The 11878-nt window shown below is 39.2% G+C and overlaps 3 protein-coding genes across 3 annotated transcripts in view; all 3 read left to right on the top strand.

The window, feature by feature from the left end:
* The window catches only part of gprc5c (G protein-coupled receptor, class C, group 5, member C), a 44897-nt gene extending 36320 nt beyond the window's left edge, over positions 1–8577 (top strand). The window contains exon 6 of the transcript XR_009665898.1: positions 8552–8577. The gene's annotated coding sequence lies outside the window, so the exon portion shown is untranslated. The remainder of the gene's footprint in view (positions 1–8551) is intronic.
* oxld1 (oxidoreductase-like domain containing 1) lies at positions 1601–3943 on the top strand. Its single transcript, XM_061028753.1, has 2 exons — positions 1601–1801; positions 3040–3943. Exons 1-2 carry the CDS (start codon positions 1751–1753, stop codon positions 3439–3441), a joined length of 453 nt encoding a protein of 150 aa, XP_060884736.1. The 5' UTR covers positions 1601–1750; the 3' UTR covers positions 3442–3943.
* pde6gb (phosphodiesterase 6G, cGMP-specific, rod, gamma, paralog b) lies at positions 6400–11292 on the top strand. Its single transcript, XM_061027918.1, has 4 exons — positions 6400–6515; positions 8970–9155; positions 9258–9298; positions 9389–11292. The coding sequence occupies exons 2-4, from the start codon at positions 9010–9012 to the stop codon at positions 9463–9465; spliced, it is 264 nt and encodes an 87-aa protein (XP_060883901.1). The 5' UTR covers positions 6400–6515; positions 8970–9009; the 3' UTR covers positions 9466–11292.
* Positions 11293–11878: the final 586 nt, after the last annotated feature.

Genomic DNA, 11878 nt, shown 5'->3' on the forward strand with positions numbered 1-11878 from the left:
TGGGAAATTTAAATATATCAGTTTTCTCAACTTAAAGTGGGTCCAAGTCGTTGTTTCTCGGGTCACAAGAAGATCCTGTGTCTGGTCACAGAAGAACTAGTCGACAAATCAAATTGTGTGTGTGATGCGTAAATCTGTATACTCCAACAGCATTTAAGGATGTTAAATATGTATTTTTTAAATAAAGGGAAAGTTTATATCAGAAATTTAGAGCAACACTAAAGGCTCTACAACATGTTTTATTTTCATCTGGTCTTAGAAGTCCACAATGGAGTCTTAACAATTTAAGAAAAAGCTAAAGACCCGGCTCTTTCATGAAAACATTCGCACTTAATGACGATGATGATGATGATAGTTTTGTTTGATAATGACGATGACGATATTTAGGATGGTTTTGATGGTGAGTAGAACTCTGAAGATGAAAAAAAAAGAAAGTCGCCCTAAAAAAAAAACCAGCAGAAACAGAACAAGTCTTTGGACTAGTTATTTCTGAAGTGACTTTAATTACCCTTCAGTATTTATTCTTTGTTGCATCCTAAAACGTTGTTATTATTATTATTTTCATTATCTTAAAGAAATAGTATTTGTAAATGTATTGCCTTCATCCTCTTAGCAAAAGGGCGTGACACTTGTTGTGTTTTATGGCTGTAAGATAACTGTTGGATCACTGCCTTCATCTTTACATTCAAATGAAATACTGACACCTAGCGGACAGAGGTTAGAATTGCAGCCAGTTTAATATAACCCGCCCAGGAAGTAGACTTGATTTGATTTCAGAAATAGTTACATCAAGATATCTGTCATTTTCTTTTGTTACATTGAAAATTAATCTCAGAAACATCTTTTCTGTGGTTATAACACTGTGAAGCTAAACCTGTTTATGAGTATTATTTGGTCAAGTTTGGTTTGTCTATGCAGAACAAACATTAGAGGTAAATTATAATTTACAGACATTCTGTGACAGATGAGGTTAATCATTTTAATACTAATAAGTATGTGATAGAAGTAAATAATTAAAAATGAAATAAATGAGCATGGTTGTTCATATGGTAAAATTTTCTGTAGTACTCAACACAGTTCTGCTACAACAATCACTTTAGAGACCCAAATACATTTTTGCACAGTTCCACCTTTGGGTAAAAATGTCCAGCTTCATTTGTAGACTTTTAGTCATCAGTCATCAAATTCAGATTTTTTAAATAATTAGTCCAAGTTTTGTCACATTTAAAAATATTTTTTCAGTCCTTGAAACAGTTTGAAAAATAAACATGTGCCTTGAAATGCTCAGAATTACTATGAAATCCCGTCAATTGTATTTTATCTATTTATTTTTTCATTTTATTTTTATTTATTTTAAAATATTTTTTTATATATAGTTGTTTTCTGGTCAGTTTCTAAGTTATATTTTATTTTGTCAGATAAATATTCTTCTTTTAGTAATTTCTTAAATGTTTTGAAAGTTTAAAAGTATTTTTTTTAACATTTATTGATTGAAATAAATTAATAAAGAACGAAAATTCTTCTCAGAAATATATATATTTTTTGATTGGTCACGTTCTTTTTCTGTCATCCAATCAGCGTGTCTGTTTACAGGTCAGAGTTTAGGAAAGCAGGAAGTGATGCAACTAGCGAGCAAGACCGTTGTTGTAACTGTGGATACAACCTCCAGGAGGGAATAAACTGATGAAATAGATATTAAAAGGAAAATGAATCATACTGACACATAGCCAAACTCTACATTTCTCCGAGGATGTTGTGTTTGGGTGTAAATGCTGTGAGGTCGTCGCTGTCTTTACAAAAGGTTGGTAGCTAAGCTAACGGTAGAGAAACTAGCATGTTGTTATTTTTAACACTAACAGAGCTGACAGCTTGACTTTGACTCAACCTCTCTCTCTTTGCCAATCAGACTCTACATCATTATGTTTACTTTAACTCAACCTCTCTCTCTTTGCCAATCAGACTCTGCATCATTATGTTTACTTTAACTGAAGCACGGGAACTTACTACGAAGTTTATTTTCCGTTTGTTTTTTTACTGGTGTTATGAATCGTTTGGTCGTTGTGTGTTTTGTGTGAACCTCCGGGAGAAGAGTTATAACTGCTGAAATACTAAACGGGGATCCCATGTTTACTTGTCAATACAGACATATCTGATGAGTAGTTTTGGCATTATGATAAAAAAAACTACAAAAAAGGAGGCTGTCGTTGAGAAACACCCTGAAAGACTCCAGATAACACGGTCGCGCTTTAAACCGTAACACCAGTGGTCAACGCGATGCTAATTTTATAGAAAAGCGATTCTAAAAGACAATAAAATCTCTATTTATAGTTGAATTAACATGTTTTGAGCACTAAGATGAACATAACGATTATTTCATAGTGTTGTTTTGACGCATATATATATATATATATATATATATAATATAATATATATATTACCAATTTTAAATAATTAATGACACATTTAAATAATTATTTAATAACACATTCATTTAATTAGTTAAATAATTATATATTTGTTGATTTATTTCCAATATTAAATAATTGATGACACATTTAATTTGATGATTTAATTAATTATATATTTATATATTTCATTTTGGCACTTTTAGTCCTCCATACTTGTGGGCCTCCAGTTGATCCTGCTGCATTCACTGGCTGCTCGGATACTCCCGTTTTCCCGATTTCTCTGTATTTAGGAGCTTTTGGTAATTTGATTTAGACCATTTTAAATGAATCCATCTCAATGATCTCATAATCATCATAACAGAGATTTTATTGTTATTTTATTGTGGTATTGAAAAGGATCAAACTGATTTTCTCCCTGTGTCTGTCCTACTTCAATCAATTCATGTTTTGGGTCATGTGTCAGCTTTTCCTTCAACTACATTAACTTTATCAGAATATTTTGGCTCAAATGTGGCCATCAAACAAGTAGTGAAGCAGATCACAGACAGATGTAAGACTTGATAGCATAGAATTGCGATGTTTCCAAAGTTTGATAATTAATCATATAACATCATCATCACATGTTTTTCAGCTGTGCCTCCTCTCCCTGCTGAACCTGAGACATCCGCTCCATCGTTGCACCCTGCAGTCATGGAGACGACGCCCACAATCGGGTACCGTCCGCTGCCTCTCTACTACAACGGATTCACCTCCTCCTCCTCGTCCTCCCACACTCACCGACTCCGCTGACTGCACTGAACCAGAGCCGAGCCGCGTCCCCTCTACGTGGACTCCAGAGCAGGGTCCACCACCCGCTCCCACTCACTGCTGCATGAGCGGCTGTCATAACTGCGTGTGGATCGAACACGCAGAGCAGCTGCTTGAGTACTACTCCGACGGAGGGGATCGGGCGCTCGAAGCAATCGAGGAGAACGTCCTCGATGAGAACCTTAAAACGTATCTGAAGATGGAGATTAGACTCTTGAAAAAATAAATGACCGACGATTTTACTACTAACCTCCTCAAAAAGAAGGTTTCACTAACAGACTATGAGACTCATGACTTCCTCCAAAGCTCCTCTGTCTGGAGTTATTGGTAAAACAATTGTAATCATTACAGTTTTAAAAATGTAGAAATATGGAAGTGTTGTCCATCAGTTATTTATTTTAAGTCACAAAGTATGCACATCTTAAATCATCGTCTCATGGAATAAACAAGCGCACACATGGAGTGGAAGAGAGTCGGGACAGGGTCTTTAGGTCTAGAGCTCTGATTCAGTCTTCTGTGTGAGTCGATGATTCATTTTAATGTTTCTTTTATCATGAAGCACTTTTGCACATTTCTTTTATTTATCAGTGATTTAAAGTTTGAACTGAGAAGTTAAAATACATTTTTATGTGACTGATTCTTATTATATGATAATGGTGTTAATTTATGTATTTCAGATTTATATTCAAGAGTTTGTTAAATAAATGTTTTCTCCAAAACGACACAAACCAACTGTCTCTTGTTGTTACTTCAGCGCAAGGAATGGCCACTAGTGGGCGCCAGATATACATAAAACTGCTCCTCTACTCTTTCACACTTGCAGAAAACTCCTGAAAAAACTCACTCAGAGTTTCTCCTGTCAAACCCCTCGTATGTTTAAGTGGAGTGACGTCTTTCAGTCCTCCTGAGGTGAACTCTACCAGCTGCCCGTTTGTCCCTGTAGCGGTCTGTGAGGTCACAGAGACCCTGATCTGATCTCGCTCACTGACTCAGCACTCAGTCCTGTAGCGGTGATGCGCTGTAAGTCCTGATTACACGGTGCCAGTGGGCACTTATTCTATGATCCAGGTACATGCAGAGGATTACATGTGAGGCGTTTCCCTCGTCATGAACTGAACACCTCAGACACTCTGACGTGATGGAAGAAACTCGGGATGGATTTAGGGCTGATGATTCTCTGCGTCATACAGTGTGCCGTATTCACTGATGTAAAGCTACAACTGAGCTCGCCAGGGAAATACAGAGACAGGGTGAAATGTTTGCATCACCGATATACAACTCCTATTACTCCATCTGTAAGATTGCTCCACCTGAATATCACCTAATGTTGTATTTCTAGATCATTCTAGATTATAAAAACATACCCTGCCCCTCCTGTAATCATTCATTCCAGGTGCGCGTGCAGACTTTTTTGACTGGGGTAACCCAACTGGGGATCTGACCTGAGCAGGGGTTTGATGTGCACAGAAACTCAGATCTACTTTTATGACACGAGTTAATGGCAACGTTGGCCTGTGCTCTCTCGCTCTCTTTCCCTCTCTTAGTAGCTTCATTTGTAATGACACAAAAAACACTGTTAACTTTCCTTTTTGATAAAGCTTATAGTTAAGGCTGGTGCAGGAATAGACCAGCTCTTAGTTATGCTGCTACAGGCTTAGACTACCAGGAGAACTGGCACCTTGAGCTCCTCTCTCTCTGATATGGACCCCCCCCCCCCATGCCAGAAGCCCAGGAGGCCTTGCCCTGGCAGCGAGCTCCCCAAAACCTTTAGCAAAGTGATCCGACGTCCCTGACGCTCAGCCTCCACCATCGGACTGTGTCCACCGCCGTCCTCGTCCTCGCACGGCCTGCTCCGACCTCCACCTCAGCGGACAGGAAGTGTGGACAACAGGAACGAGAGGAATACAAAGGAGAAAACCTTTCTGCATCTTATCCCATATGCTGTTTTGTAAAGCGTCTCAAGTTATGAATTGGCGCTCTACAAATAATGATTGATTGATGTTCAAAGTCACAATTTAAAGTAATGTGTATGCAAACTCCTGCTCAGTCTATCATTGCAATATGAACATGACAACCTTCTGACTCGGTATTTGGCATTAAGTCTAAACTGTCTCAATAACTAAAGAACTATTTGAGGTACTTGCACCTACTGTACAACCCCAATGAGCACAAACAGTGATTCCAAAGAGGGTTTAATAAGAGTCACTACTAATGTGATGCATGAGTATGATGGGAAAAGAAGAATCCGTACTTTAAGCTCTTCTTGGTGAGGTTAAGTCAGGATATCTTTACCTCATTCATTTTGATCATCCTTATCTGTATCTTATCTTTACAGAGCTACTAAACTGAATCCCTGGAGTTTCTCTGAAAGGTGAAACAGGCTCAGTGTGTTTAGAAGATCTGCAGAATCAAAGGTATTGAATGAATGTTCTGTTAAAAAGAGGGAGCTGTCAATACGGGGAATTACAGCTAAGCGTCGTGAAGATGATCTTCTGAAGAATGGAGGTTGTTTTTCTTGAAGCAGGTGGTGACACAGTTGCATAACAGAGAGCGAGCGGGTTCGGGGGCCAATCAGGACACTTCCTGTTGCTGTCCATCTTAATCTGAATCAACATACTCCATCCTGTATTATATCATACACACTCTGTCTTCAGTCTGTGTGTTTGCTGAGCATTGCTGCAGCAAAAATGTTTATCAATTACCATTTCTTTAACCACTGACTCAGAGTAAGAGTCGATTTTACAGCGGTGTTAGAGTCTAGCAGTTATGTCGCATGCCTCATGTGCAGAGGATTTAGTCCTCGCTGCAGCGTCCATGGATTCAAAACTGATTTGCATGTCGTCCTCCACTCTCTACTCCCAACATCTCCTGTCCCTCTCTTCAGCTGTCCTGTCCAATGAAGGGCCCAAAAAAAATCTTGTTGACATTGAGAAGATGTAAAGATAGAAGAGTAGGAAATGTTCAAAATAAAATTGCCTTTCCTTATTTTCCTCACAAGATTTGTCTAAGTGGAAAAACACAGGAAGTACCTTCATAGATCTTAAGAACATAATGAGAGATATTGGTTATGTGTAAACCTTAACCTTCTTAACCGTACATGTAAACAACTGTTGGCATCAGAGAAGGGGGAGGGGAGGGGGGGGCGGTGCATCGTTTTTTAATCTGCAGGAGTTCCTCTTATAAGAGATGCTCTAAACCCTCGCCGCCCCTCACAGTGAGCCTAGCATTGAACTCCACTCATCTGCTAACGGACCGGTGCTGCATCTCATCCAGACGTCTGGCTGTCCTTCACACCCATCAGTGAGTAGATCCTCTGATACATCACACACACACTCACATATTTTGAATTTCATATCGTAGAGGTCAGCAATGTGAGAGTTTGAGAATATTGATGCTGTCATTCTGGAGATGTATGGAAGTGAGAGGATACTATGGATCTTCATTTGCTCATATTTCGGCTAAAGTTATCTCACATCTACTCAAATTGCAAATTCTGGAAATGACGGTGAACTCTAACAAGGTTTATTTTGCACATGTGGAAATTTGAATTTGATCTAAACTACAAGAAAATAAATCAAATGGAACTGAAATGAAAAATGTTGAATTACTAAAACAAATATATTGCTCCAAAGCATTTCAAAGACGGGATAAATACGATAAATGGTGACAGGTTGTGATATCTTGTATTTCAGACTCGCTCTGATTGGTTGGCCCACAAAACAAAGTCCTAAAGATCTTAGACGGCCTACGTAGTCTAACAAAGGTTGTCTCCAATGCTAGGAAAAAGAGGATTCAATTTATTATTTACAGAATGAGAGGCTGCATGATGTTGCAGAGGTTACATCTGTTGCCTCGCAGAGAGAAGGTTCCTGATTAGAATCCCTCATGACTCTAAATTTGACCGTAGGTGTGAATGTGAGTGTGGCTGCTTGTCTGTCTGTATATGTCAGCTCTGTGACTGACTGGCGAGCAGTCCAGTCCAGGGTGTTACCCGCCTCCCGTCTAATGACAGCTGGGCGACTCCAGCCCCCTCCGACACACGTTGTTATAAAAATGGATGGATGTACAGAATGTGATTCCTTGAGTTTTCATGACATTTCATTGTCTTCAAACAGATGAAGAGGTGTGACACTGAACATCAACAACTTGTAAAAGAGGACAAAATATATCAACACTTTTGTAGATATTTTTTTTTTAAAGAATATTTTTATTGAGTTTTCAACAATAGTACACAGAAATAATCACAGTCACAAAAAAACAAAACATACACACACATACAGAAATAAAAGTGACAGAGGAGCTTTGTTGTGCATATGTTGCAGTGGTATACATATCCCACAAACTTAGTATATGGGATTCCTCTGTATGCAGCAGAATGCATAAGTAAAGACAAATTGAATACTGCAATACAAAGAAGAAAGAGCAAAGAAAGAAGGGAAAAGAGGAGGGGAGAAGGTAGGGGCGAGATGGGGGGGGGGGGCTACTGATCTAGAGTATTAGCATCAAATATGTTTGTATATATGTTTGTACTTTTGTAGATATTTTTACATAAAAATGACTCTTCTCTTTATGTATCCGAGAGAATATGAAAACACTGGTCAATTATTTCCAATCAAAGTGAAGATTAAGTCGCTATGAGACGGGACACACTGATTGGATTGATCACTGAGACCCTCAGTGCGTGCTCAGCAGATCTGTTGTCCTTGTTCTAACGAGATTACACCTGGACGGTCAGATGGGGGGGAGTCCTTATTAACTTGAGCCGGGGGATTATGGGAAAATTGGGTCGTCCTCCCTGTACAGGCTGCCAGGTGGTCGATGGGAGTAGAAGCATGAGTGTAAATCCAGCCTGATGCTCGTCACATCAGTAAGAAGGATTAAGATCTGTGAAGACGGCCAGAGGTGACCGAGGCTGGAACATGAAATGAATGAAATAACAGAACAATTTAGATTGTTCTCTGCTGGACACACCATCTTCTCTTATCGTGGGATTACGAGTGAATTTCAGGAGAGACCCAGAAAACAGTTGAAATTACCTTAGTTATAATAAAAGGTTTGCATGAATGTCCACTATGGGCTTCCTTAGAAATAAATGGAACAGGGAGGGAAATCAAAATCAATAAATTGAGCTTCACATGATTGAAAATATTAACATGAAGGTATTTAGACACGAAATCAATCTTGGTTAATTCAGAAAAAAAATATCCTGTTGTCAATGTCCAACATTTAAAGGAGCAGTATGTAACTCTGACCCCTAGTGTTTAAAATGGGTACTGCAGTCTAAATTCTAAACATCATAGAGAGCTGCCCCCCCCCCCCCCCCCTCCTCTCTAGAGTCGATGCTCACACAGGTCACCATGTGGTGGACTCTGAAGCTTCAGTGTTTATCCAGCTCTGCATGGGTCTGTAAACCTTTCTGTGTTCTAACCTCTCTCCATTTTTCAAAAGCATCTCCAATATTGATCCTAGTTTGAGCACGTTTCTGCTCGTGGAGCTTATTAGAAACATGCAGAGGCTTTTTAGGTCGGGTACAATCACTTCTATCTGAACCACTTCTCTTGACCCGCTTCCATCACTGCAACACCTGTTGACCTGATAACTGCTCTCATATCTGACAAACCGAGGGGCGTCCAAAACGGGCCGTGAACCTTTACATTTTAAGACAATAAGACAAATCTCTGTTTGAAAAGTCTCCACCATCATATCTCTCTCATTTTGGCCTCTCGTTTTCTGTCTCCTTTCTGAAACATTCAGACTTCATCAGAGAGGAATCTTTCTGTCATAACCGCTCAAAATGAATCTTGAGCCTCACAAGATTGAGATCAAGTCGGCCACCCGTGTCACCGGAGGCCCCGCCACCCCACGCAAGGGCCCGCCCAAGTTCAAGCAGAGGCAGACCCGCCAGTTCAAGAGCAAGCCTCCCAAGAAGGGAATCCAGGGGTATGCCTTAAAGAGAGCACAATTTGACTTTAGATGTTTAGGAGTAAGAGACGTCGCATGATAGGTAACAAATATTGAGTTATGTCTTTTTGTTCTTCTCAGTTTTGGTGATGATATCCCCGGGATGGAAGGTTTAGGCACAGGTGAGTTCACTCCTTAAATGTTTTTTTAAGTTAGTCTCTATGCAATGCAAGAGTCTGACTGAGCTTAAAACTCTCTTTTTGTTTCCGCAGACATCACCGTCATCTGCCCCTGGGAGGCCTTCAATCACCTGGAGCTGCACGAGCTGGCTCAGTATGGTATCATCTGAGCCGTCCTGCTCCTCCCTGCGATGCTCCGAGGATTACAGGCCACATCCCGGCACCTCACAACATCTGCGTCGGGCCTCGTCTAGCAGCTTTAAATCCAAAAAACCACAGAAACAAACTATCACATTGCACCGTAACAAACAGATAAAAAAAATAGAAAAGAGCAAAAAAAATCTACAAAAAATACATCCTGTCATTCTTCTCTTGATCTCTTCTTCTGATTCTGCATTTTCACATAAATAATCTGCACATTTTTAGGATCTTTAGCTTTCATCTTCACCAGATCTGCACAGTTACTCTGAGCTTTTTCTCTTACTTTATTCTTCTTCTTCTCTCTTCTCCTTTTTTCTTCTAACTGTCACAACATATACGCATGCAAGGCAGCCTCAAGTTGAGTTTAAGTGACAAACCCGTGAAGAGGTTGGGTTCCTTCTTCATGTGCTTTGAGGGCCTCTTTTACCATCTCAGAGGCTTTTCCATCAACACCGCAGATAAAATAACTGATTCTGTAGAGAGTGGACGACATTTCAGTGAGATAACGTTCATAAATCATGATCAGATATCCCTCTTATCCCTTTGTTTGGACAAAAGATGCTTCACATAAACCTCCTTCTGATTTGTCTTTAAAGTTTCTACCACCAATAAGTTGTTGTGTGATGTTTGAGGAGAGTAAAGAGTTCATGTCTTTTCTTATAATACACCTGAAATGTAGTGTGTACCATCTATTGTAAGTCTAAAGCATAGACTGTATATATACAAATGGACAGCATGCCTCAGCCTCCTCCCGTTAAACAGAATGAAGCCAAAATAATCGGGTGAATTTGCAACCAGAGTCTGCACAATTTGTAGAGCCCCAGCATTGACGTCCTGCGGCTTCTACTATTGGAAACACACATTTAACTTAAAGATGAAACTGCAGAACCCCTACAGTCTCATTCGTCAACAGAGCTGTCAATCACGACAATTTATACAGATTTATAGAATCAAAAAACTCATTCAAAAGAAATGAGGACTTGAACACAATCAACAGGATAATTAATAACTGTCATGATGACAAAACAGGATTTGATAGTTTGACACACGTCGTGTCTGTGAACATAGAGGAGGCGGGGTTTATGACCTATACTGCAGACAGCCAGCAGGGGGAGCTCTCAAACGTTTTGCATCACCTGAGGCGAGGTGTCTGCCGTCCATTCTTTATACAGTGTATTAGTATCATGTTGCATGTTGTGTTATTATACTTTAATACAGCATTGTGTGTGTTTGTGGTTAAGATACATATTTTCGCTCTTTTGTCCTCGTCTTGTTGACGTTTATATTTGAGCCCACTTTCTTTCATCTTACATCCATAATTCTTTGTTCAATATTTTTGTTTTTTTTAATTTCATCATCATCTCACCTCCATGTGTCCGTATTTCTGTTCTGATCCAGAGATTGAAGTTTTTATTTTCTAAATCAAACTTGTTTAAATATTTTGTATATTTATCTTTACGGTATTGTTCTTTATCTTTAAAAAAAAAAAAAACATTGTAAAAATCTTTACGATAAAAACAAAGACAACTTTCACTGATGATAAAAAAGTTGATGAACTGCTGGATTCATCTCGAGTTTATGTTCCCAGTTACGGGATGTTTCAGTGTACTGGTTTCTAACTGGTGTGTAATGGAGCTTTGTCCTCTCTACAGGATGATGTAAAAATAAAACATAAAAAGAGGAAAATGAAGATGGGACTTTATTTAACCTCATTGAAATTGTTCCCTTGATTATGAGTCTGAAGCTCTTTGTCTTTATTTCTGTCTTGAAGTGAAAATAAACTCACATACAGTTCATGTTTTTACACACGCGTTGATAGAAACATGTGTGTATGTATTTAGAGATCGCCATCGGACAAAGGATTTGTGCTTTTTTTTTTAAAGTAAAGCTGTGTGATGTGAATTCTACAAAAAAAACATTAAACAATAACTAAAAAAAAAAGCCTCAGATATAAATTATCTAATCAAATGTGATATCTATGGAAGCCCTAAGTGGACATAAATCCATTCATCTTTATTTACTCAGTTTTAGCGTGACAAACAAGTTATCTTTTGTTGTTTTTTGAGGTCTCGACTTTCTATCTAAATACCTACTAAAAAACTACTAGTGGGATCCATCCATCCATTTTCTTCTGCTTATCTGAGGTCGAAGTAAGTTGACCCAGACTTCCCTCTCCCCAGCAACATTTTCCAGATCCTCCTGGGGGATCCCGAGGCATTCCCAGGCCAGAAGGCAAATATAATCCCCCTAGTAAACTCTGGGTCTACCCTGGGGGTCTCCTCTAAGTTGGGTGTGCCAGGAAAACATCACAAAGGGAGGCATCCTAATCAAATGCTTGAACCACCTCAACTGCCTCCTTTTGATGCGACGGAGTAGCGCCTC

The sequence above is a fragment of the Labrus mixtus genome, chromosome 21 (genome assembly GCF_963584025.1).
Source record: "Labrus mixtus chromosome 21, fLabMix1.1, whole genome shotgun sequence".
Lineage (NCBI taxonomy): Eukaryota > Metazoa > Chordata > Actinopteri > Labriformes > Labridae > Labrus > Labrus mixtus.